At 35.3% G+C, this 24572-nt stretch overlaps 2 protein-coding genes across 4 annotated transcripts in view; one reads left to right on the plus strand and one right to left on the minus strand.

Annotated features, from left to right (window-relative positions):
- Positions 1 to 5743, minus strand: part of LOC123554778 (regulator of G-protein signaling 3-like) — a 55189-nt gene extending 49446 nt beyond the window's left edge. Inside the window, exon 1 of the mRNA XM_045345122.2 lies at positions 5571 to 5743. The gene's annotated coding sequence lies outside the window, so the exon portion shown is untranslated. The remainder of the gene's footprint in view (positions 1 to 5570) is intronic.
- A 5869-nt stretch (positions 5744 to 11612) lies between these two features.
- LOC123564528 (hemicentin-1-like) overlaps positions 11613 to 24572 on the plus strand; it is a 116034-nt gene continuing 103074 nt past the window's right edge. For 2 of the 3 annotated variants that reach the window (XM_053525281.1, XM_053525283.1), the window contains exons 1-3: positions 11613 to 11711; positions 20391 to 20548; positions 22792 to 23070. In XM_053525281.1, the coding sequence (XP_053381256.1) occupies positions 20488 to 20548; positions 22792 to 23070 (340 nt within the window). In that variant the 5' untranslated portion in view covers positions 11613 to 11711; positions 20391 to 20487. Of the gene's footprint in view, positions 11736 to 20390; positions 20549 to 22791; positions 23071 to 24572 lie in introns of all 3 variants that reach the window. The other variant, XM_053525282.1, reaches the window with a different exon arrangement.

Genomic DNA, 24572 nt, shown 5'->3' on the forward strand with positions numbered 1-24572 from the left:
CAGAATGATGTATTGATACCCTAGTTGTGTCACCCTGAAAATCAGACTGGTTCAACAATTTTTTAGTGAGTTATGGCCCTTTGTTTATTTCTATAATTTACATAGATTTATATAGGGAAAAACTTTGAAAATCTTCTTGTCCAAAACCACAGAGCCTAGGGCTTTGATATTATGTATGAAGCATTATCTAGTGGTCCTCTACCAAGATTATTCAAATTATTTCCTTGGGGTTTAATATGGCCCCGCCCCAGGGGTCACATGGTTTATATAGACTTATATATAGGAAAAAACTTTGAAAAACCTCTTGTTCAAAACCACAGGGCCTAGGGCTTTGATATTTTGTATATGACATCATCTAGTGGTCTTCTACTAAGATTGTTCAAATTATCCCCCTAGGGTCAAATATGGCCCCGCCCCAGGGGTCACAGGGTTTACATAGACTTGTATAGGGAAAATCTTTGAAAATCTTCTTGTCCAAACCACAAAGCCTAGGGCTTTGGCATTTGTAATGTAGCATCATCAAGTGGTTCTCTACCAAGTTTGTTCAAATTATCCCCCCAGGGTCAAATATGGCCCCGTCCTGGGGGCCCATGGTGCATATAGACTTATATAGGGAAAATATTTTAAAATCTTCTTGTCAATAACCTACAACATTCAAATTTGGACCACATGTATGGTTTTGAGTGGCAAGATGAACCTTGACATGAGTTGACCTTGATTTTGACCTGGTGACCTACTTTCACATTTCTGTAGCTACAGCCTTCAAATTTGGACCACATGCATAGTTTTGTGCACTGAAAAGAACTTTGACATTGACTTAGTGACCTACTTTCACATTTTTGAAGGTACAGGCTTCAAATTTGGACCACATGCATAGTTTTGTGTACTGAAATGAACTTTGACCTTAAGATTGACCTAGTGACCTACTTTCACATTTCTGTAGCTACAGGCTTCAAATTTAGACCACATGCATAGGATTGTGTACCGAAACAAACTTTGACCTTGATATTGACCTAGTGACCTACTTTCACATTTTTGAAAGTACAGGCTTTGAATTTGGACCACATGCATAAATTTGTGTTCTGAAGTGTAATTTGACCTTGATTTTGACCTAGTGACCTACTTTCACATTTCGTCCTTGAAATTGATCTAGTGACCTACTTTCACATTTCTCAAGCTACAGCTTTCGAATTTGGACCACATGCACAGTGTTGTGTACGGAAATGAAATTTGACCTTGAGCTAGTCAATAAGTCTTGAAATTTGGAACACTCAAAAATGGCACATTGGTGGACGCCAAGATCACTCTGTGATCTCTTGTTTTTGTAATGAAATCAAGTTCATAACTCATTGTTATCTGACAAAAAGTATTTGTACTTTGGTTACGAGCAAAACAGCTAGTTCACGGCTGACAAAACAGTTCTCCAATATTTTTACATGGATCTGTATTGGGGTAAGTATTTTCAATCCAACAATCAGTTGGTATCAAATATGTTAAAGATCTTTGTTTCTATAAAAAGTAGCATGAACGAAATGCATTAAATATACATGTGATAAATGTTCCTTTTCGCATTTAAAAAAAAAAATCACACTTTTAACTTGCCATAACTTTCTTAATATATGTTAATTAGTTTTAAATACGATTCACAAGGCCTGTTCTTCGTTCAAGCTAACTTTTACAACAAAGATCTTTAACATATTTGGCACCAATTGATTGTTGGATTGAAAATACTTATCCGAATACTTACCTGAGCAAAACTCTTGGTGAACTGTTTTGTCCATCATGAACTGTTTTGCTTGCAACCAGTTAATAACAGGTGTGTTTTAAGTTACTTTTAACCCTTATCATGCTGGACATTACTAATTCTGCCTTTGCAACCAGTGTAGATCATGATCAGCCTGCACATCCATGCAGTCTGATCATGATCTACACTGTTCACCATTCAGTCAGTATCTCTTTTGGTAAGCGACCCTTTTAACTGAAAGATTGACCAGTTCATTATAGAAATTCAGAAGGGTAAGGGTTAATGAGCATGTATGATACTGGGTCAAAGTACTTAAAAACACTCAACAAGACTTTATTCATAAAATATTGTAACAGGAAATCAAATATTTAATTGTAACAGGAAATCAGCAACTATGTAGTGACAAGATGGAAATGATCACGCTGATATAACAGTACGTTTGTGAAGGTACTTAACTTAAGTCGGTCAGTCTAGGACTGGTCAGTCTAGGACTGGTCAGCTTGCTGCCTGGTCAGTCTTAAGTCGGTCAGTCTAGGACTGGTCAGCTTGCTGCCAGTAAAATATGACTTAGCAGGGTATCATGTGATGAGTCTAACATGTACAGCACATTGGGCATTGTGGTTACTGCTATAAGCAGACACCGAAAACACATACACAAACACTCTCTGAGAAGGTCAGATAACTCCACACAGACCAACAAACTGCCCTACAACCAAGGGACAAAACAATATAACCCCTCTCCTTACAAGGGGGCCATAAAAATACTACTGTGTGATTATGTGATTAAGGTATATACCGGAACTGATAAATACTGCAACCTTGTGTTGACTGAGGTCTGTGCAGGAGCTGAAAGAGAAATAACTGAGGACTATACTCAAAGGAACTAAAAGAGTTCAATAAATTTATGTCACTATGTGATTGAGGTCTTGGACTGAAAGAAATACCATTGTGCTGATTTAGGTCCTATACATAAACTTACAATGAAATGTCATTGTGTAGACTAAGGTATATGCAGAACTGGAGGAAAAATGCCACTATGTAGACTGAGGTCTGCACTAGAACTTTAGGGAAATCTCACTCTGTGGATTGTGGTATGAACTAAAAGGGAAATATCATTGTGTTGCCTCAGGTTTATAAAACAACTGAAACATAAGTGCTACTTTGCAGCTTGAGGTACACACTGGTACTTAAACAGAAACGCCACTTTGCAGACTGAGATATACACTGGTACTGAAACAGAAATGCCACTTTGCAGACTGAGATATACACTGGTACTGAAACATAAATGCCACTTTGCAGACTGAGGTATACACTGGTACTGAAACAGAAATGCCACTTTGCAGATTGAGGTACACACTGGTATTGAAACAGAAATGCCACTTTGCAGATTGAGGTACACACTGGTACTGAAACAGAAATGCCACTTTGCAGATTAAGATATACACTGGTACTGAAACAGAAGTGCCACTTTGCAGACTGAGATATACACTGGTACTGAAACAGAAGTGCCACTTCGGAGACTGAGGTATACACTGGTACTGAAACAGAAATGCCACTTTGCAGACTGAGATATACACTGGTACTTCAACAGAAATGCCACTTTGCAGACTGAGATATACACTGGTACTGAAACAGAAATGCCACTTTGCAGATTGAGGAATACACTGGTACTGAAACAGAAATGCCACTTTGCAGATGGAGCTACACACTGGTACTGAAACAGAAGTGCCACTTTGGAGATTGAGATATACACTGGTACTGAAACTGAAATGACACTTTGCATACTGAGGTATATATAAAAACTGAAACAAAAATGCCACTTTGCAGATGGAGGTACACACTGGCCTGAAACAGAAATGCCACTTCGCATACTGAAGTATATACTAGAACTGAAACAAAAATGCCACTTTGCAGATGAAGGTACACACTGGTACTGAAACAGAAATGCCACTTCGCATATTGAGATATATTCTAGAACTGAAACAAAAATGCCACTTTGCTGATGGAGGTACACACTGGTACTGAAACAGAAATGCCACTTCGCATATTGAGATATATACTAGAAATGAAACAAAAATGCCACTTTGCAAATGGAGGTACTGAAACAGAAATGCCACTTTGCATACTGAGGTATATACTAAAATTGAAACAAAAATGCCACTGTGTAGAGAGATGTCGCCACTGAAACTTAAATGCAGTTTGAGATGAGGATACTTCACTAAAGAACTGGAATTGCTGAGTAGATTTACACTGGAACTGAAATAGCTCACATATAGCAGCACTGTCATCACTATGGAACTGGAATTGCTGAGTAGATCTACACTGGAACTGAAACAGCTCACATATAACAGGACTGTCATCACTATGGAACTGGAATTGCTGAGTAGATCTACACTGGAACTGAAATAGCTCACATATAACAGGACTGTCATCACTATGGAACTGGAATTGCTGAGTAGATCTACACTGGAACTGAAATAGCTCACATATAACAGGACTGTCATCACTATGGAACTGGAATTGCTGAGTAGATCTACACTGGAACTGAAACAGCTCACATATAATAGGACTGTCATAGCTTTTGAACTGAAATTACTGAGTATATCTACACTGGAACTGAAATAGCTCACATATAACAGGACTGTCATCACTTTTGAATTGGAATTGTTGAGTAGATCTACACTGGAACTGAAATAGTTCACATATAACAGGACTGTCATCACTATGGAACTGGAATTGCTGAGTGGATCTACACTGGAACTGAAATAGCTCACATATAACAGGACTGTCATCACTATTGAACTGAAATTACTGAGTATATCTACACTGGAACTGAAACAGCTCACATATAATAGGACTGTCATAGCTTTTGAACTGAAATTACTGAGTATATCTACACTGGAACTGAAATAGCTCACATATAACAGGACTGTCATCACTTTTGAATTGGAATTGTTGAGTAGATCTACACTGGAACTGAAATAGTTCACATATAACAGGACTGTCATCACTATGGAACTGGAATTGCTGAGTAGATCTACACTGGAACTGAAACAGCTCACATATAACAGGACTGTCATCACTTTTGAATTGGAATTGTTGAGTAGATCTACACTGGAACTGAAATAGTTCACATATAACAGGACTGTCATCACTATGGAACTGGAATTGCTGAGTAGATCTACACTGGAACTGAAATAGCTCACATATAACAGGACTGTCATCACTATGGAACTGGAATTGCTGAGTAGATCTACACTGGAACTGAAATAGCTCACATATAACAGGACTGTCATCACTGTGGAACTGGAATTGTTGAGTAGATCTACACTGGAACTGAAATAGTTCACATATAACAGGACAATCATCAGAGTTGTTGAAAAGACTAGGGTCATATATATATATATTATATATATAACTACCATACATAATGATAAAATTTTAATTAATGACAGTATAGCAATAGAAATGTTAACACTTCTCACTCTTCAGTGATTTGTCAAGGTTTTTTGAAAGATGGGGAATGTAACAGACTGTTGGGAGTGGCACTTTACAATTTATATAAACATCGACTTTTCTATCACTGCACATGACATCAAAAGAATTTACCAATCAACAGATCAACTACAATATAATCACTCTTAGACTCGGAAAAACTGGTAGTTCTCTACTTACCGCCCTCAACAACCTACATGAAACATGATAAGATAAACAAACTTTATTTTCTCATACACCATAAACTCTTACAAGTTCAGCATTAACAACAAGTAATATCAACATTGTACTAGCAAACAAAGCTACAAAACACAATTTCAAAAACACTCACCGTTTTCTCTGCTACTGTGTGACCTTTTGGCCAAGTTAGTAGAACTACCTGATTCACAAACTAATTGGGAGAATCCATTTTGAATCCAAAAGTATGAAAATAACTGGTAATTGTTATAAACTTTCAAATAACAGATCTATGCTTTTTATCGTAACACATGATAACTATATTCTGACTTCTCGACGATAGTGCGTTATGTTCGGAGAACTTTGACGTGGTAGACTTGACATTTGCGTAGGTGGAGGGTAAAAATGGAACCGTCCCACTAGGAATTTCCGTGTGTCATTCATTTCATTTCTTGAATTAATTGATTGTATCTAAAGTGCTTCCTAATTTATTTGTTAGACAATAAACATTTCTCTATCGATCACCAATCAGAAATAGGAAGTTCTTTTTTCGAGATCACAGGCGGTGGTGGATTTTTTAGTATTGATTTGGCAAACTGCTCAAATTTAGCTATTTAAAAACCATTAATGAGAATTTTCGCTAACTAAGATGTTCTGGAAGTTTTATAGCAGTGCAACTCATCTAAATCGTTTTTTTTTTCGACGATATTAATTTTTCTATGTGAATGTAGCCAGTCTACATTCTATATCCAGTTTTATGATAATCTTACCTGGGAAAATTTCTGAAATAGACTGGCTTTTGTCGCTATTATATTAATAAAAAATACCATATTCGATTTTTTTTTTTCAAATTGTCAGTCTAGTTATTAGTCTGATGTTAATTACTGGCGATAGCTTTATCAAATCAAGTGGTTTAACGGTTTACGAAGAACAAGTGGGGGAAATATGGACGAAATCGTTTGCAGTTGCAGAAATGAGATATTACATTAAAAGAACAATCACAAGATAAAGAGGAACTAAAAAGGAAGAAATAATTAAAGAATGTGAGAAAAAAAACACCTCATGTTGCCAAATTAAGCCTCCATTTACCCCTCACCAATGTGGGTTCGAGCCTCATTCGGGGCGTTGAATTCTTCGTGTGAGGAAGCCATCCAGCTGGCTTTCGGAAGGTCGGTGGTTCTATCCAGGTGCCAGCTCGTGATGAAATGATGCACGGAGGGGCACCTGAGGTCTTTCTCACCATCAAAGCTGGAAAGTCGCCATATGACGTACGAAACCCAACAAAAACAAAACAAAAACGTATAAATTCTTGGATTTACTCTTAAATTTTGATTACGATTTTGCACATTTAACAATGTCAAGATTTATATATAAAGAAGCTCTCTGCTTTTGATGATGATTTCAAAATAAAAATAATTTTAGGGACAGAATATCAGAGAAAATATATTAGTAACAAATACTACACGCCGTGCCCCAAAATAATGTCTGAACATCAATCAGGTTGAAAAGACTTGCAAAAGAACTTAAAAGAACAGATGTCATTAAGAGAGCACAATCAAGTAAGAAATCTGGAACGGATGTGGGGACGGAGTTGGGGAGGCGTTAAAACTTCACATGTTGATATATAAATATTCATGGCAAGTTTCAAAAATAAAAATAAAAGGAATGAAAAAATATTTTTGGAGGCGACCGGTTGAGGGTACAGAACTTCACATGTTGATAAATATTGATGGAAAATAAAAATTGGAGAAAAAATGTTGGGGTGGGGTGCATGATCGGGGTGGTGGGGTGACTGGGTGGAGGAGCGAGGTGGGGGAGGGTACAACTTTGCATGTTAATAAATATTCATGGCAGGTTAAATAAATAAATAAATAAATAAATAAAATGTGGCATGGGATGGGGAGGGGGTGACCGGGTGTGGGTACACAAAATCACACGATGATAATAAATGTTCATAGTTTCTAAAGAGATTCTAACGAAAGTGTGTGTGCGCGCTACCTTATTACGGTGATCTAAATTCAATCTAGTTTTCATAGTTCTTTGTCAAATATGTCACGAGTTATGAAGCAGAAATTGCCATATTTATGGTAACCTATATAGTAAACAATATTAATCACTTAGGGCCATAACTCTGGTGTTACTTGGGCAATCTGACTGAAACTTGACAGGCCGCATTTCCCAAAAGTGGTACCTATGTATGTAAAGCTTTATTTAAATATTCCAAACTGCCACTTCCTAGATTATGGCTCCGGACAGACGGGCGGAAAGACAGACAGAAGGACGGACGAACAACGCCAAAACTATATCCATCCGCCTTCTGTGGGGAATAACAAAGTGTCTTTCGCTTAAGCTAAAAATAAACCGCAATCTCTTGACGCTCGGGGTTTTTTTTATATTTTTTATTTTCCCTTTTATGACAGACATACATAATGCATATTACACTTGTTTTTCTACAGATCTATCAAATAATAAAACAAAACAGAAGTAATCTCTTAGAGATACATAAAAAGTGCAATTATTTCCTATTCAGTTTTGCTTATAAAATTGTTTTGTATGTCAAAAAGTGTATCCACTTTGTATGATCATGAAGGCGTTAAAAGTAAGAAAAACTGTAAAGTTAAGCATATAAAAATAGAAAAAGAGAGAAAGAAAGAATAGCGTATACCCATGTGTTCTCATGATTAGTTTATTTCCAATATCTTTTTGCACGTGTCTCTGTGCTGTACGTGGTAAGGATACATACTATTATATAGATTTAAGAAATACCCTTTTTTTTAATGGTTATCACATTTTTTATTATTTTATTTCTTTTATTTTTTATTATTATTTTTTTTTTGCATAATTGCTTTTTCTTTTTCTAGACAAATTCTGATATTTAAATATAATAACAAAATGGTCGAATACGGAAACCTCAGAAAAATAAGATATTTCATCAAATAATTAATGAAAATTATGATATTGCTTTTTAACCCCTTCTGCAAAATGCCAAAACATATATATTCTAGATTCAAAAAAGACCGATGTTCCCTTTCCTGCAAGAAAGTTACTTAATCTGTTCCACAAAATTTGAACATGAGTACACCCCCAAAAAAGGTGTTCTATACTTCCCACTTACATGTTACAAACGTCACATAAGTTTGTTTACTTTGAACAAATACTTATTAGTTGGAACTGTTCTCATTAAAACTTAATACTAGAAGTTTTTTATCTTTGTGTCTATCTTTGCTTTAAAAAATTGTCCACAAACTACGTTCCATTTATGTTATTTTATGTTATTGTTTACCAAAATAGTTCCATATTTCTTTTCAAATTTTATTTCTGGTTTTAGTTTTACGTTTAATTGTTTGATGTATAGTATTTTGTTTGATGTTTTAGCTGTCTGAATTTCATTTAGCAGGTTGTCTGTAGGAGTGTAGATAATGCTTTCTTTTTAAGTGACTCTTATAGGTCTGTCTTAATGCTGGTAATAATTTGATAATACCAACTGCCCTCAATCTCCACGCCCCCCCCCCCCCCCCCCCCATCCACACACACACCGCTACTGTTATAAGAATTGCGTTGCAAAATGTACACCAAAGCGCACTTTCGCTGTTACACATAAATCGTTTTACCCAAGTACAAAAATATTTAATATCTTTCATTTTTAGTCCTACGCTCTCATTAATCAAGTTGTAGTACATCTCGTTTATTTTTTTCCAGTTTGTTGTTCCATATGCAGTTATACATTATTTTAATTATTTTCTTTAATTTTTCTACACGGACTCGGTAAAAATGTAAAGGGATATACATAACTTTCGGTAATACAAAGGGTTTTATTACTGTAATATTTCCTAGTAATGTTAGTTTTCTGTGTTCCCATTGTTTCATATAGCTTTTGAAGCTATTTAATTTTGGGTCTAGATTACGGTCTACATTTTTATCAATACTGTTCGAGAATATCATGCCAAGTGTTTTTGCCAATTCAGATGTCCAATTAATCTTTTCGTCATTACATAGTTTCATATCTGTGTTTATTAACGATGTTTGTTTTATTTATTAACTCGAAATTTCGAGTTACTAAGTCGAAATTTCGAGTTACAAGTTACTAAGTATCTACCGTATTACGTAACTCGAAATTTCGAGTTGATAACATGAAATTTCGACTTCGTATCTTGACCTTTTATCCGTAAATTTAAACGTCTGTCCATTGTCAAAGGCCAAAAATGCAATAGACGACTTTTGACTCTTCGAAATGGAATCATCTATCTTCACATTCATATATTGTACCCAACATGTAGCGACTTGAACATATACTACCATATATCAATGTATGACCTACCCCATAGCCTCTAGAGCTACTCCAGATTTCAAACTGTATCCAGGATACATACCTTCATTTACATGTATGTCATGTTAAGGTGGTAGGGGCTCTCAAAAACCTTCCAGATATGGTCAAAATAGTGATATATTTTAAGTTTGAATACTTCCCGGCCATCTTCCATGACCTCTCCTCAAAATCTAGATATTCTAGGTACCCAATCTTGGTCAGACTCATTACGACACGTTCATGTATGGTATGTCTATATTTCCTACCCGTATGGGCTCAAACTAGGTCGGAAACCAGACTTAAACTTGGTTTAAATGGTGATATTTTTATGAGCAAACGCTGCCCGGTCATCATAATACCCGATGGATACACCAGGTATCTAATCTTGGCCAGGACTTATACATCAACGTAAACTATTGTAGTTAGTAACTCGAAATGTCGAGGTACGTAACTAGAAATTTCGACTTAGTAACTCTTTTCATTATTAATTTCTTTTAAAGTCTCTCAACATTCATATTCAGTTAAATACCCTTCACATGTGTTTAAAAGTAAAGTGTCATAGTCGGAAGTAAAATCGTTGTAAATGAATACAAGAGCCCTTTGTTGGATTTTTTTCTAGCTTTTTGCGTTTACCTCTCCACAGAAATGCCAAGTCAGGTGGCAGTAATTAAAGTTGGAGAGGATGAAAGGGTGATAGATGTTTAATTTGCCAAGTTTACATAGATTTTTACCCATTCGTTTTAAAACATTTAACTGCCTGGAAGCTTTTTTACATATATTTGAAATATGAACATCAAATTCTAATTGAAAATCAATGGTCACGCCAAGCATTTTTACATTTTTATCACAATTTATTTGAATGTCATCAAAACAGAAGCTTATATTTTCATTTTAGTCCTTTTCCCAATTGCTGTTGGCAGAAACTTATATGGGTTTCCCTTTATTTGATTGTCTGAGATCCATTTAATTAGAGTGATGCTATTATTTTCAAAAGATTTTACAACATTTTTTTATATCATAATCTGATTTTGAAAGAGTATTATCATCAAAAAGAAAATGGCCTAGAATAAAACCCTGGGATACACCTTTAATAATATCAAGGAATTTAGTAGAAAATGATCATAACTTTACACATTGTTTTCTGTTGCTTAAATAACATTTATTCTAATTTCCATAGCATATTTCTGTTAGAACACTCTTACATTTAAATTACGTCACGTTAACGTGCGATGACGTCAATGTCTTTGTGTTGCGACCAAGAAAGAGCGCTACTAGATCTCTATTTTTTACTAAAGTTTTAGTTAAAGGGCAGATTAGAATCGGAATAATGTATAGAAAAATCGTGTTTTACTTGAATTAATACACTCAAAATCGGTTATACGTCGGCAGAATAATTCACTCATTCACTCCGCGGACGTATAACCACTTTTCGTGTATTAGTAACGTTAAAGCACGGGTTTTCTATACATTATTTCTCAATTAAATCTAGAGCAGACTCTGATAAACCATAATATTTTAATTTTAGTAGCAACTATTCATAAGGCAAATAGGCAAAGGCTTTGGATAAGTCCATAAGAATTGCAGCAACATATTTGTTTTGATAAATATAAGTATATAAACATAATATTAAAAAGTTTTACATTTTTATTAATTCCGTAGCTTGAAATGCGTATATCTCTTTAACAATCTTAAAAACAAGCACACGGACCTATGCATCGTATTTTACCATATTACAGTATTGTATTGTATTGTATTGTATTGTATTGTATTGTATTAATACAATGTTGTGTTGTATTGATACTGTACTGTACTGTACTGTACTGTACTGTGCGTCAAGCTAGGTATCCAGTTACAGTGATCATCAGGTATATTACTGTTGTTTTATTATAGGTCACAGACAGAAAGCCCATGGAAATTCAGTTAGTTCTCTCTGACCTTCAGCAGTGGGCGGAGCTGTTTACAAATGGCGGATTGGGTTGTCAACCGGAGGTATAATTCAGTAAATTATTATTGGTATGAGCTAGCAAGAATGACATTGAATAAAATTACAATCAACATATTATGTTTTATACAGGCAATGTTACGACAAGCACATTTTTCACTGACATTTCTTATATATTTACACATTTGCATTTGTCATATAATTTCGCGATAATAAGGAATGTAAATATGCCTCTTTCTCAAAATTCCGAGCCTTCTCATTGATACTTGCAGCTATTGCCTGTTTCCAAATATTATGTACATTGTGGCAAATCATGTTGCAATTGAAAAGGAGTGAAAGAAATAAATTTTTCATTTATTCACATTAAAAATAAAATAGACACAATATTTTCGTGCTTATGTAGAATCAGTTGAGGTGAATATAAGGTAATTTTATTTACCATCATCTTGTGAAACAATGTACATCAGCTTTGCTTTTAAGTGGCCCTATATTAAGAACAGCAAAACCATTAATTTGTCCATCTATATAGATCTATCTTCCTTTACTGTGTGCATGTCTAACCCTTTACAATTAAAGATGTAGAAACTTATACTCAGGGGCGTCGGAAGGTGTTTGATATTAGGGCCGCGAGGGGTGGGGAGGGGGTAGGTACGGGAGGGGGCATCCCCCTCCGGTAAGGGGGACCTCCCCCTGATTTTTTTTTAAAACAGGATCATAAATGGCGAGTTCTGGTGCATTTTAAGGGTACTGAATCGCATCTCAAGTCTCCAGTATTTTCTTACTATTTACATGACTATAAGCAAAATAAAGTTTAATAAACTCTTATCAGAATTAATAATGTATAACGCAATACAAAGAATACATGTATGTTTTTTTTTTTGTACTTAATGTATTGAACAATAATCATTCATGTTACATTCATTTCTTATTTTTGTTTGAAATATTATTTTTTGAGTAAAAACAATTTATGTAATTAATTCCTTACATCTTAGCGGTGTGATAAATCTTAATACTTACCTCTTTCGTTAAATAAAAGCAAGATAATTATTTTTCTGAATTTTATAAGTTAACATCTTAGATCTTTGCGGCTGGGTATAGCTTAAACATTCCATTGACTAAAGACATGCCAATTAAAAACATGCTGATTTGTTCATGCGTAATTAAGTCCAATCACGGACACATGTGTATGACTCCAATTAACATCCCCGATCGTGTCACCGTCACCACGGTAACACACTAATCTGGACAGCGTGTATTGTTTAACGTGAAGCAAAATTTAATATACTATACAAAATATTGGGTCCGCGGACCTGCGACTCCAACTTATGAATATACAAAAAAATCGTTTTTGGGCAAATTATTGGGGCCGCGGTCGCAATTTGCTGGTACAAGTTCATCAGCTAGGGCAGTCACTATTAAGTGCCTTGCTCAAGGACATATCGCAATGAGATTAGCCAGAAAACAGTTACATGGCATTCACCTCTGTAGGAAAGCGTCTTAAATTCCTCTCAATCAATGTGTCCTGACTGAAGCAATTTATGTCATTAGAATAGAAAACAGTAACCATTTCTTTATTGTGTTGTATCAACTGTACCTGTTCTTAATTTTAAACAGAAATTCTTCCTTACTGTCTCATCTTGGCCCTCTTTTCTTCCATATGTACATTAACAACTTACCTTTGAGAGTCAGATCACCAGTCCACCTTTTAGTAGACGAATGTCTAATGTACAGACAAATCAGGAGCCAGGAAGACCCCAATTAACCCAAACACAATCTTGATTGTTTGCAAGACTCGGAACGTGAGTGGCTTATGTCATTTAATCCTGACAATGTGAAGTTGTTCACATAACCAACAAACCAAATCAGTTTGACTACACAACATCCATGGAACACGGCTGAAACCTAAAGAAGGTGCTCAGTATCTCGGAGTCACCATCACACCAGATCTCTCTTGCAAAACCGATATAAATAACATCACCAAAAAGGCCAACTCCACCATGGGATTCATCCTCTGGAGCATCCTCTCAAGTCCACCAAGTGCCAAAGCAACAGCCTACAAGACATACGTTTGACCCATGGTGGAGTATGCTTCCACTGTGTGGTCCTACATGTATGCTAACAGCCACATCAGCCTGCTGGAGATGATTCAGCAAAGAGCTGCAAGGTTCGTCAGAAACAACTACCAACAAACAAGTTCAGTCTCAAATATGCTCCATGAACTCCCGTGGGACACACTTCAGTACAGATGCAATATGTCCAGAGTAACCATGTTATATAAAATTAGACATTATCTTGTCAACATTATTCCTGATCCTCCTCTACGGCAATCAAGATCAGCCAGAATCCACAACGAACAGTACAACCAAATCATCTGTAGCAAATCTGCCTACCAACACAGCTTCTTCCCAGTCACAGTTGTCCTTTGGAACCGCCTGCCTCAATGTGCCGTAAATCAGCCTACGCTAGGGGGCTTTAAGGATCAACACATTCTAAATGCCAGTCCTCATTTTATCAGTTTTTTAAACTGTGTACAAAGAGAGAATTTTAGTCTTTTATATGTAAATTGTTGTCCCTTGCAGCTGTGCATGTACAGTATTGTATTCAAGTTGCGAGTATACTTTTCTAGAACTCTTCTAGAGTGATGCAATTACTGAAGATGATGATGATGAAATAGTACAACTGGTTACAAGTTCAGCGGTATTGAATTTCTATGTCCACTTGTCTGACTTGGGACTTGTTGACAGGGGGCAAGTGCGTTTTGTCATTTTGTTTGTTCACCGACAAGCATACATTTTTAGGTATAAAAATTTTAATTGAGAAAAAGGAAGAAAAATTTAGGGCCTCTCAAATGCTGCAGTTATGGAAAAACCTTACACTTAGTCTAAATTTAGCATCACTTTCCGCGTTCTGATTAGCTCTAGGTCTAGGTCTTGCAGCCATTAACTCGACAAATAGAATCCCTAAACTTGAATAATTCTCACAAAGTTTTGGGCAGACTTGTTGTTAGAACTTCGGCCGCTGACAAAAAGCAGGAGTCAACAGTCAAGCAAAAACAAAATGTAAAAACACAAAGAAATCACGTGTATGATTCAAAACAAGCCAGAACATTTCAAGAGTCTTAATTTTCTGAATACAGCTGGCATGCAAGACCAACTATTTGGGCATGGTATTTTGTTATACTGTATCTGTTGAATGTTCCCTAGCCTTGCGGACACGACTTCAGTTTTGTATGTAGGTGAAAGTGTTGATAGCTTATTTTTTGTCGCAGTTACAGTAACAGATTCTGCATTGTATTATGCTTGCTTTTGTTACTACCTGTAGATCATTGTCCAAAATAGCAGTTTCATGCAGCTTTTAATGTTGAAATTCCGGACGAGTGAATTTTGACTGCTGGCAAGTGGAATTTTAGGTGTTCATGGACAAGTGAAAAATATTGATAATTCCACACCCCAGAAGTTTTAGTTCATTAAGAAAACATCTGGCTGTTTTAGAGGGTTAGGGTTGTCATGAAAATGTTTGGTTGTCCACTGACTGCAGTTCTTAGAATTGTTCTTATTGGTGAGTTGGTTATTTTAATGATTAGAGTAAATTATTATAGCAAAAACTTTTGGTACTAACATAAGAGTTACACAAGAGCTGAAGTACCAGGTAAGGAATTATAAGAAATGGGCATATTTAACAGACACTCGTGCATGAATGGTTCCTGTTTGTGTCACAATATAATATACTAATTAGGATATCTCTGGAGTTTCAAATGTTGAATGAGCATTAATATTTGTACCTTGAAGGAACAGCTATATTGGCAATTGAATTTTCTGCCAAATTTTATGTTTTGACAAAACAAACTAATGAAATTGCATATTGTTTGGTGTAAGTAAAAAAAATAATTGTCCTGATAAATGGAACAGTTCGCAATAGACTTCTCTGAGAAATGAAACAGACAAGCTCAGTAACTTTAGCTAGGAATGAGACAACTTAATTATTTTGCATAGTTTGAAAATTCCAATTTGACACAGTGGACTATGCCACTGGTCTCTTGTACCTTTTGTAATCCTTTACAGAAGAAAAAGGCCTGCTGCGTACTCTTGCTGTGTACATACAGCGTATATGATGCGTACATGATGTGTACTGAAATCAAGGGCTTTAAACAGTACGCAGGATATACACCGCACATACACCGATAGTACGTTTGTAGTACACTTTTGACATGCAAATGAGCTCTGCCGCGTACTACTTTCTGCGTACATGCTGTGGACTACATAGTACACAGTATGTACGCTGGAGGAATTTAGTATGCGGGAAATAGTACGCAGCATGTACGCGGCACATACACTTTTCACATGCAAATGAGCCTGCGGTGTACTACCCCTGCGGCGTACATGCTGTGTACTCCTGCGGCATACAGTGGTGTACTCCTGCGGCGTACATGCTGTGTACTCCTGGCCCGAGTCCTGCGGCGTACATGCTGTGTACTCCTGCTGCATACATGCTGTGTACTCTTGTGGCGAAACTGCTGTGATAATGTAAATTCCTTACCCCACCAACTATTGTATGCAAATGCTGATCATTTGGACAGAAAAAAACAGAAAAAAGATAAGTGACATGCATCAATAAGTATTTACCCTTACCAAAATAATGTAGATTGATGTTATCAAATAAATTAGTATGCTTTTCTTCATCCACTTTTCAATGAAATAAATCAATTTTTGTAGCATGTAATTTGGTAAACATTTGAAGAAAATGGCGTAACTGCATCAAGGGGAAACAACTTTAATGCAACTAAATATAAGTGTTATGATTTATTATAGACAATGTGTGCGTAGTATGTATTTATTTTGATTAAAATCCATCTGAGAACAATCTAGGACTGGAATTATACAAGCATTTATACACTTTTACGTCCGTAAAATGTAGCGCACCAAAAAATTTTGGATTGATTTTTTCCAATGGGGCGAGCGCAATTCGCCAAAAACGTTCTGAAAATATATGAGCGGCAAATCCGATGAACAACTTTTTAATCTGGTGAGGCCTTAATGAGTTAACATAATGAGCATTAAAGCCTTTATAAAACATGATAGAATGGTGTTTTGCTTAAGAGTATTCAAATAACAGTGAGAGCTATTAATTCTTCTCATTCGGGTGCTGTTGAGGCATTATCTTGGTAATTATTTCATGTATTACAAAATGTAATGCAACGAAGTTCAAATAAGGCTTTTCAATTATCCAAGTTAGAAAGCTCCAGGATTAATTCAAAATGAAAAAGAATATATTTTTACACTGCATGCAAGGTGCAGCTCAGAAATCACTAAGACGTAAGCTTCACAAATGAACATTGCAAATAGTAAATGGCAAATTTTCATTGTTCAGAATACTGGTAATCTGAACTATTCTATGCTATTAAGATAAAAGTTACTCGGAAATCAAGTTCTTGCTTCCAAAAAAAAAAAAAAAAATGTACAAATCCTTCCTGCATGAAGTGTACTTCAGACTTTTACCTAAAAAAAATCAAAGTATAAACACCAAAAGAAAATGAACAAGTCCCTCCCACGTATATGAAGTTTACTTCAGACTTTAACTTATAAAAAAAAAACTGAGTATAAGCGTATATGAAGTGTACTGCACAAATTTCAAAGTATCTGTGGTGTACATGCAGTGTACTATTTTCTTGTACAAGTCCCTCCTGCGTACATGCAGTGTACTCCTTAAATTTTCAGAGTCTGTGCTGCGTACTTGAAATGTACTAGTGACCTCCTGCGTACATGCTGTGTACTCGTCGAAATAGTACGCGGCATGTATGCGGCATGCGGTGTATGTAAAATGTACTCCTCTGGCGTACTACTGTGTTCGCGGCATATACACAGCAAATACGCAGCATGTACGCCACAGAGGCTTGCTTCTGTAAGGGATGTTGAACAGACAGGTAGTACTTTAAATCCTGGTCTGGGCATTACCTTTTTTGTAATAAAAAAGAGATATTTAGGTGACATAGGGTCAAGGTCAGAATTACAAAAACAGAAAAGAACAGATGTGTGTCCATAGTACATTGTTGCCCCTACTTCCTGTTACTGTAGATGGAAGTAAAATTCTTTTAAGCACTTTATACATGTGTATTTTTCACCAAGTCAAGGACTGTAACTCTGGTCTGGCTGAGTGAAATCCCACACATAACATCAGGTGCACAACATCACATGCTATATAATGATCCTGAAATGTTTTATGATGCTACATCAAAATACAAACTTGTATACCCTTTATGCATACTTTCGACTATATCAAGGGCCAAACTTCAGGGCTGAGAGACAGAATACCAAGCTAAACCCCACATGCACAAATTCACATGCTGACTAATATTCCTATTGTGTTTCATGATCCTAGGTCAAATATGGTTTGACACAACTTTTTATATCCTTCTATGCATATTTTTTAGTATATCAAGGGCCATAACACTGGTCTGGCTGTGTGAAATCTCAAACAAAATCTGGTGCACAACTTCGCATGCTGAATAATATTCCTGCAGTGTTTCATAATCCTAGATCAAATACTTTTTGAGACACATGTGAAACAAACTTTTAGGCTCTTTTTTATGCAAGTCAAGGACCATAACTCTTCTCTAGTTGTGTGAATTCCAAATTGAAACATCAGGTACACATTCAGAATAACATTCATTTGTGGTTTGATGACTCTTGATGACAAAATGCTTGTTGAGATATGCACAGCGTAAATTCAGACTGATGAACAGATAGATGTACGGACAAGGGCAAATTTTAAGTGCTCCCATGCAAAACATTTTGGGGACACAAAAATTTCAGTTTACTTATCAAAAAGGTGATATCTGGTTTGGAACCTTATTTAAAATTGACTTACAGTCACCACACTTGGTGTTTAGCAAGCTTATGTGAAGAAATGTCTTTGGTTTGTGTTGGGGGTCACTGTTTCTCAAAATAGAAAAATGGTTTTCCCTCAATATCTTTAGGTTGAGTACATGTATTGTCAGCAAACTTTGTGTATAAATAGCTTTTATCAAAACAAAGATTGGGATAGTATTTTATGTCACTTTGGTCAAGGTCAATGTCATTGTTGCCAAAAAGAGACAATGATTTCCACTCGGTATCTTTAGTTTTGATAGACCTATTGTCGCCAAACTTTTAGATTTTATTAAAACAGAGATTGTCACTCTAGTTAAGGTCTTTGTTACTAAAATAGTAAAACAGTTTCTGCAAACATTGAAAACCTGGTTTTTGTGGCATTGCCATGTTTCTTGTTTCACTTTCAGTTCAGTTTCTGGATATTGTATTAATCTTAGTATCCTGCACCCCTATACCCTGCTCTCCTGCACCTGTATTTTTTTCAACTTTCAGTTTAGTTTCTTGATATTCTAAATTAGTATCCCTCATTTGCATCATCCAAACTTATCCCTCTGGTGTTTTCCCAGTAATTGTTTTAGCTCACCTTGTTCTGGGTGAGATATTAGTATAGGTGGATGGTCCGGCACTCGTCATCCTGCGTCAACATTTTCACTTAAACATCATCTACTGGTTAGAATTACACCAAACTTGATCAGTAGCATCCTGGCATGGATCTCGATCAAGTGCATTTAAATGGTTCACCTTAGCCCCTTTTAAGGGCTGCCAGAGCTAAAAATAGAAAAAGCTGTAAAGATCTTCTTCTCATGAACTGCTTGATGGATCTTCATCAAACTTGGTCTATAGCATCATTACAAAGACAAAAAATTGCTTGTTTTCAAATCACAATTCAGACAAATTTGTTTGTTCAGACATTTTTTTTTGTTTTGAAATTACAATTGAGACACATCTGTTCGTTTATGTTACCTTTTATCAGGTTGGTTTGATGGATATTTCATTTATTATTGATGTACTAGATTGCAGTTAGAATGAATTGGCAATGTCCCTGATTGCATTATATATCTACCACTTTATTGATTATCTTCATTAAATATGAATGTGCACACTGCAGAAGAAAAATGACTTCTTTTAAGATTTCCGGGGTTGGGAGAGGGGGGAGACATCAATTGGTGTTTCAATTATTTTTCTCTCGATTTGTTGGTAGCCTAATCTTGTCCTGTAGGTCTCGTCTACCATATTGGTTGCTGTATTACATCAATGTCTAAATGCCTGTTTTGTTTTCAATATGGGAACTTTTACATGATTTAAGTTAATTAGTGTTTTATTGATTCCTGATAAATTATTCATTAAGTTGTCATTTTCAAGATGAACACTAAGTTAAATAGAATAATCTTGAGATGCTGGTATAATCTATCATTTCTCTTCTTGAAAGATTTCAGCTTCTGATAATAATTCATGCAAAGGGCAGGGTTTAAGTGCATTTATTAATTTCTGTTAAATGGATAATTGCTGGGCCAAAGGTTTACAGCAGACTTGAAGGTAAGTCATAAAGTATTCACAATAATATAAATATGTGCATCTGAGCTAGAGAAAGCCTGTGGGGTCTGTATGAGAATGGTTTATGAAGTGTTGCTTAAAGTTAGTATGTTAAGAAAGTGTTCATGAAGTGCTTCTGCAAGCTTTTTAATGTTTGTATGCTAATAAAGACTTTGTTAATAGGACCATTGGTCTGAACAACCGTTGAAAATCGGTGCTTCCAAAAGCTGAGAAATATTTAAAAAGATTACAAAGATTTAAGATGTTTCATGTTATTTTTTTTTTACTGAAGTAGGGTACAATTACATACGAATATTACTATTTCAGGAAGTAATATCAAGTAATGAAAAGAGGCGGAGACAGCCTGTCCTGATTGAGGTCAAGGATAACAACTGAGTGTTGAAGACTGCTCTGAATACAGAACATGTTGCATTTTATGATTGCAATTTTAGTGATGTCTACCCAGCATCTCACTGCACAAATTGGTAAGCTTTCTTATAATTATAAGCAAAGCTGGGGAATCGTAATCAGCTGTAAGGCAAAGTTTGCCATTTCTTTGGACATGATTTATCAAAAAATTGTTATCCGATATTAGAAGAATGATATCACACAGTACATGTTTAAGTAAACAGGTTTTAAACCATTTTTGTTGATTAAATGGCTAAAACACAAAAATTATACCTTGTGATCTTTTTGACGACATAATGTTTAACGAATAACGGAAATCTATTAGAGGGGGAAAAGATACAAAATATTTCGCAAGTCACAATTTTTTTTACTAGATCTACATTGTAAAGTAACTTTTAAAAACAGATTTCTTTTTACGATGCTGGCTTTGTCATTAATCCTTTAAAATGCAAAACCATTTGCTTTAATTTGTTGTCAGCCTTTCATCGGCATTGGGGTCTCTGTCTGTGTCACAAAAGTTTTGCATGTCAGCAGGTTTTTCTAAATCTGTACAGCCAAATGCTTTCAATCTTCATACGTACATTCTGCATTTTGAAGTGATCTTACAGGATTAGTTACATAATTCTAGGATTTATTACAAGTGTTTGCTCTAATGACCATTTATCCAGTTGTATACTGGAAACCAGTCAAGTGTCCATTCCTTCCTTGTCCTGTCTGGTAGTCTGTTGCATAAGCACTTGAAGATATGTGCACTGAGCATATGTTATAAGATATATTCTTTAAATTCAAATATGATTTTACTTATAATTTTACCAACGTTTCTCCTGCCAAATAAAATAATAAATGAATATGACAGATAACATCAACATGCAAAATAGTGCAACTGCACTAAAAAATGTAAAATCTTCTTCTTGTTTAACACCTTAACTGACTTATCTCTGTCAGTAATTTTCAAATTAGGGTCAATAGTCATTTTCCTTGGCTGAATAATTTTCTCAATGGACAAATTAAAAAGTAGATTTTATATAACATGATTCCTTACATAAATCTCCAGCCCATTATTTGTACTTGATCAGTCTGTAGTTAAACATGGGTTTTGCAGAGTTAGGGTCAAAACTGAAGAAATGGACATGATTTTACCTAGAGATGCAGCAGGAAACAGTCTTAGCAAATTATCTGCACATATACCCCTAACTAGTTTCAGCTTTGTCCATCTGGCTGTTTGTCCATCTGTCCATACGTTGGGCCATCCGAAATTCAGAAGGTATTTCAGCTACAGTAACCAAACCTCACATAATCATCAAATAGCACATGACCTTTGCCCACATTTTATATTTTCCCCCTTGATCTTGTATAAACAGTTTATTTCCCCTTGTTTGGTAAAAAAGTGAAATTGCTTATAATTCAAAAAGTATTTCAGCTAGAATCACCAAACTTCACATAATGATTAATTAGCAAAGGACCTTTGCTCACATGTTGTATTATCTCCATTGACCGAGTAAAAGCAGAGTTTTCCCCATTAATTCAGTAAAAAAAATGAAATGCTTATAATTCAAGAAATATATTCCCTAGAATCAGCAAACCTCAGTTATTGATTGATTAGGACATGACCTTTGCTCACATATAGTATTATCAATCTTGAATTGGTAAAAGAGTTTTCCCACTTGATTGGGTAAAAATAGCTACCTAAGTAACATATTGATGGACCATCATGAAAATTTATATAGATGTAGATCACTATATGGCTGTGGTGCATGCACAAATTTGTCATGATCACTTCATTAACCTAGAGTTATTGCCCTTTGATTCATTCACAATCCATAAATTCCCACATAACGAAGTAGTCCTTTGATGGATCTTCATGAAACTTTACACAAATGTCTACAGATCACTATAGGGTAGTAGTGCTTGCACATCTTTCATCAGAATTCCTTCAGTAACTACAGAGTTGTTGCCGTTTAATTGTTTCTAAGTTCATAAATTTCCACAAAACAAAGTAACCCATTGATGGACCTTCGTGAAATTTAATACAAGTAAGGATCACTATAGGGCAGATTTTTTACTCCTTGATTTTGTTAAAAAACTGAACCAACAAATCATTGAATGGTACTTTCATACTACAAATCATAGATCCTTCAAAATATAGTCCTCATTCACAAAACAACCTATTTGGTGGGGGATATAAAGTCACTGAATTGGTTTGTTTTTTGTTGTTGTTTTTTTTTCAGAAATGAAAAAAGGTTCACTACAAATGGTTTGTAGAAGGAAATATGCATGTTTTACTGTTTATATGCCTATTTTTCTTTCCTCACTTTTTCAGTGTTTGATGATACACCAGAAAATAAGGCGATAGTGTTTGGACAGGATCTGTTCCTAGCGTGTTCTGCCAGGAATCTCACAACTAACTCTAGAGAAGGTCTCATAATACAGTGGAAACTCAATGACCTCGAAGTCGATCCAAAGTGTTCTGTGTTCCCTAATGGAACTTTGTTTGTACCTTCAGTAAACACTGATGACCTTGGCAACTATACATGTGTTGTACTTGATTCCAGTGATGACACAGTGTTAGTGTCTCCATCTGCAACAGTGTTTCATGCCTGTAAGACTTTTCTCCGCCTTATTTACTATAGTCTGCAGGAGAAAAACTAGATCTATAGCCCTTACTAATAATGCAAAGTTACTAAATAATTTTTCTGAAAGATATTGTATTCTATGAAAAGACACATTCCTTCCTCATGTATTTAATGAACACGGAAGCAAACAGTTCTTAAATACATTTTTGCAGGAATACTGCAAGATGGATTTAATGTCACTTTTATTATATTTTGAAAACACCTCCAGTGATAATATGTGTACTTAGCACCCAGGGAACAGTCAGAAGTTTAAATTAAAAGACATTAATTGACAAAATCAGATTTACCACCTTAGTCTAAGAAATTTCCATATATAAGTCATGTACGGTTTACTTAAAAATAGGTAGAATTTTCATTTTGATATATTTGAATGTTAGTTTAAAATGGACAAATATTTGTGTACTGAATGATGCCGCTAAGATATTTTAAGAACATACCATCTTGTTTCAAAATGTGTGAAATTGTTCCACTTATTTAAGGTTTTTGGCTGCTGTGTTATGATATAACATTTATTTAACTGGTTTACAGCTCCAGGGTTTATAAGCACTTGTAATATTATTTGCCATTTTCCGTTTGGCCAGAAACAACTTTGTATGGGCTTCACCCTCTTTCTCATTCTCATTACCCACTTTTCATTCTCAGTGAAAAATGCTGGTTGAATGCCAACAAATTATCACCGTAATGGCAGATGATATAGAGGATATTTGTTTGTTTCAGTGAATATCAATTTTATTTCACAAGTGAGCATACGCCACTCGTGAAATAGAGGATATTTGTTTGTTTTGAGTGAATATGGAATATATCTCACTGAGAATTGAGAAAATTTCCAATATTTTCACGAGCGTGCAGTGCGAGTGAAAATGTGAAAAGTTTCTCACTTCAAGGTGAGATATATTCTATATTCACGAAAAACAAACAAATTTTCTTTTTATTTTATGCTGAATTACGCTGAGATGCGCATTTTTTAACAATTTTCATCTCAGCGTGGGAAACGGACGCGCGTAAACAGACATGACGTCAGACCTGTTCTGACGTTAGAAAGACGCACACAACATAAAGTTCCATTTTATTTTATTTTTTGCTGCATAACGTTATGAAATTCTCATTAAGTAAAATAATTTGAATCGAGAAATATACTGTAAAGAACAAAGTGTGACTACAATTTTCATCCTGTTTGAAGCAAATAATTTATAATTCATACACCAATGTATGAGGAGGCGGAGCTATATCTCTCACAGTGTGAAAATATAGATTTTATATTTTCACAGTGTGAGTGATGAGATATAAAAATATTCAACTGATAGAAAACTGTATTTCATTAGTAAGTATAAAATAAAATGACTTTTTTGGTGCTCACGAGTGAAATAAAATTGATATTTCACTGACACAAACAAATTTTCTTTTTATTTCATGTGTAAAACTCTACTTCTGTTGCGTAATTTATAAAATGTCGAAAATGGCGGGAAAG

This window comes from Mercenaria mercenaria, chromosome 15 (genome assembly GCF_021730395.1).
Source record: "Mercenaria mercenaria strain notata chromosome 15, MADL_Memer_1, whole genome shotgun sequence".
NCBI lineage: Eukaryota > Metazoa > Mollusca > Bivalvia > Venerida > Veneridae > Mercenaria > Mercenaria mercenaria.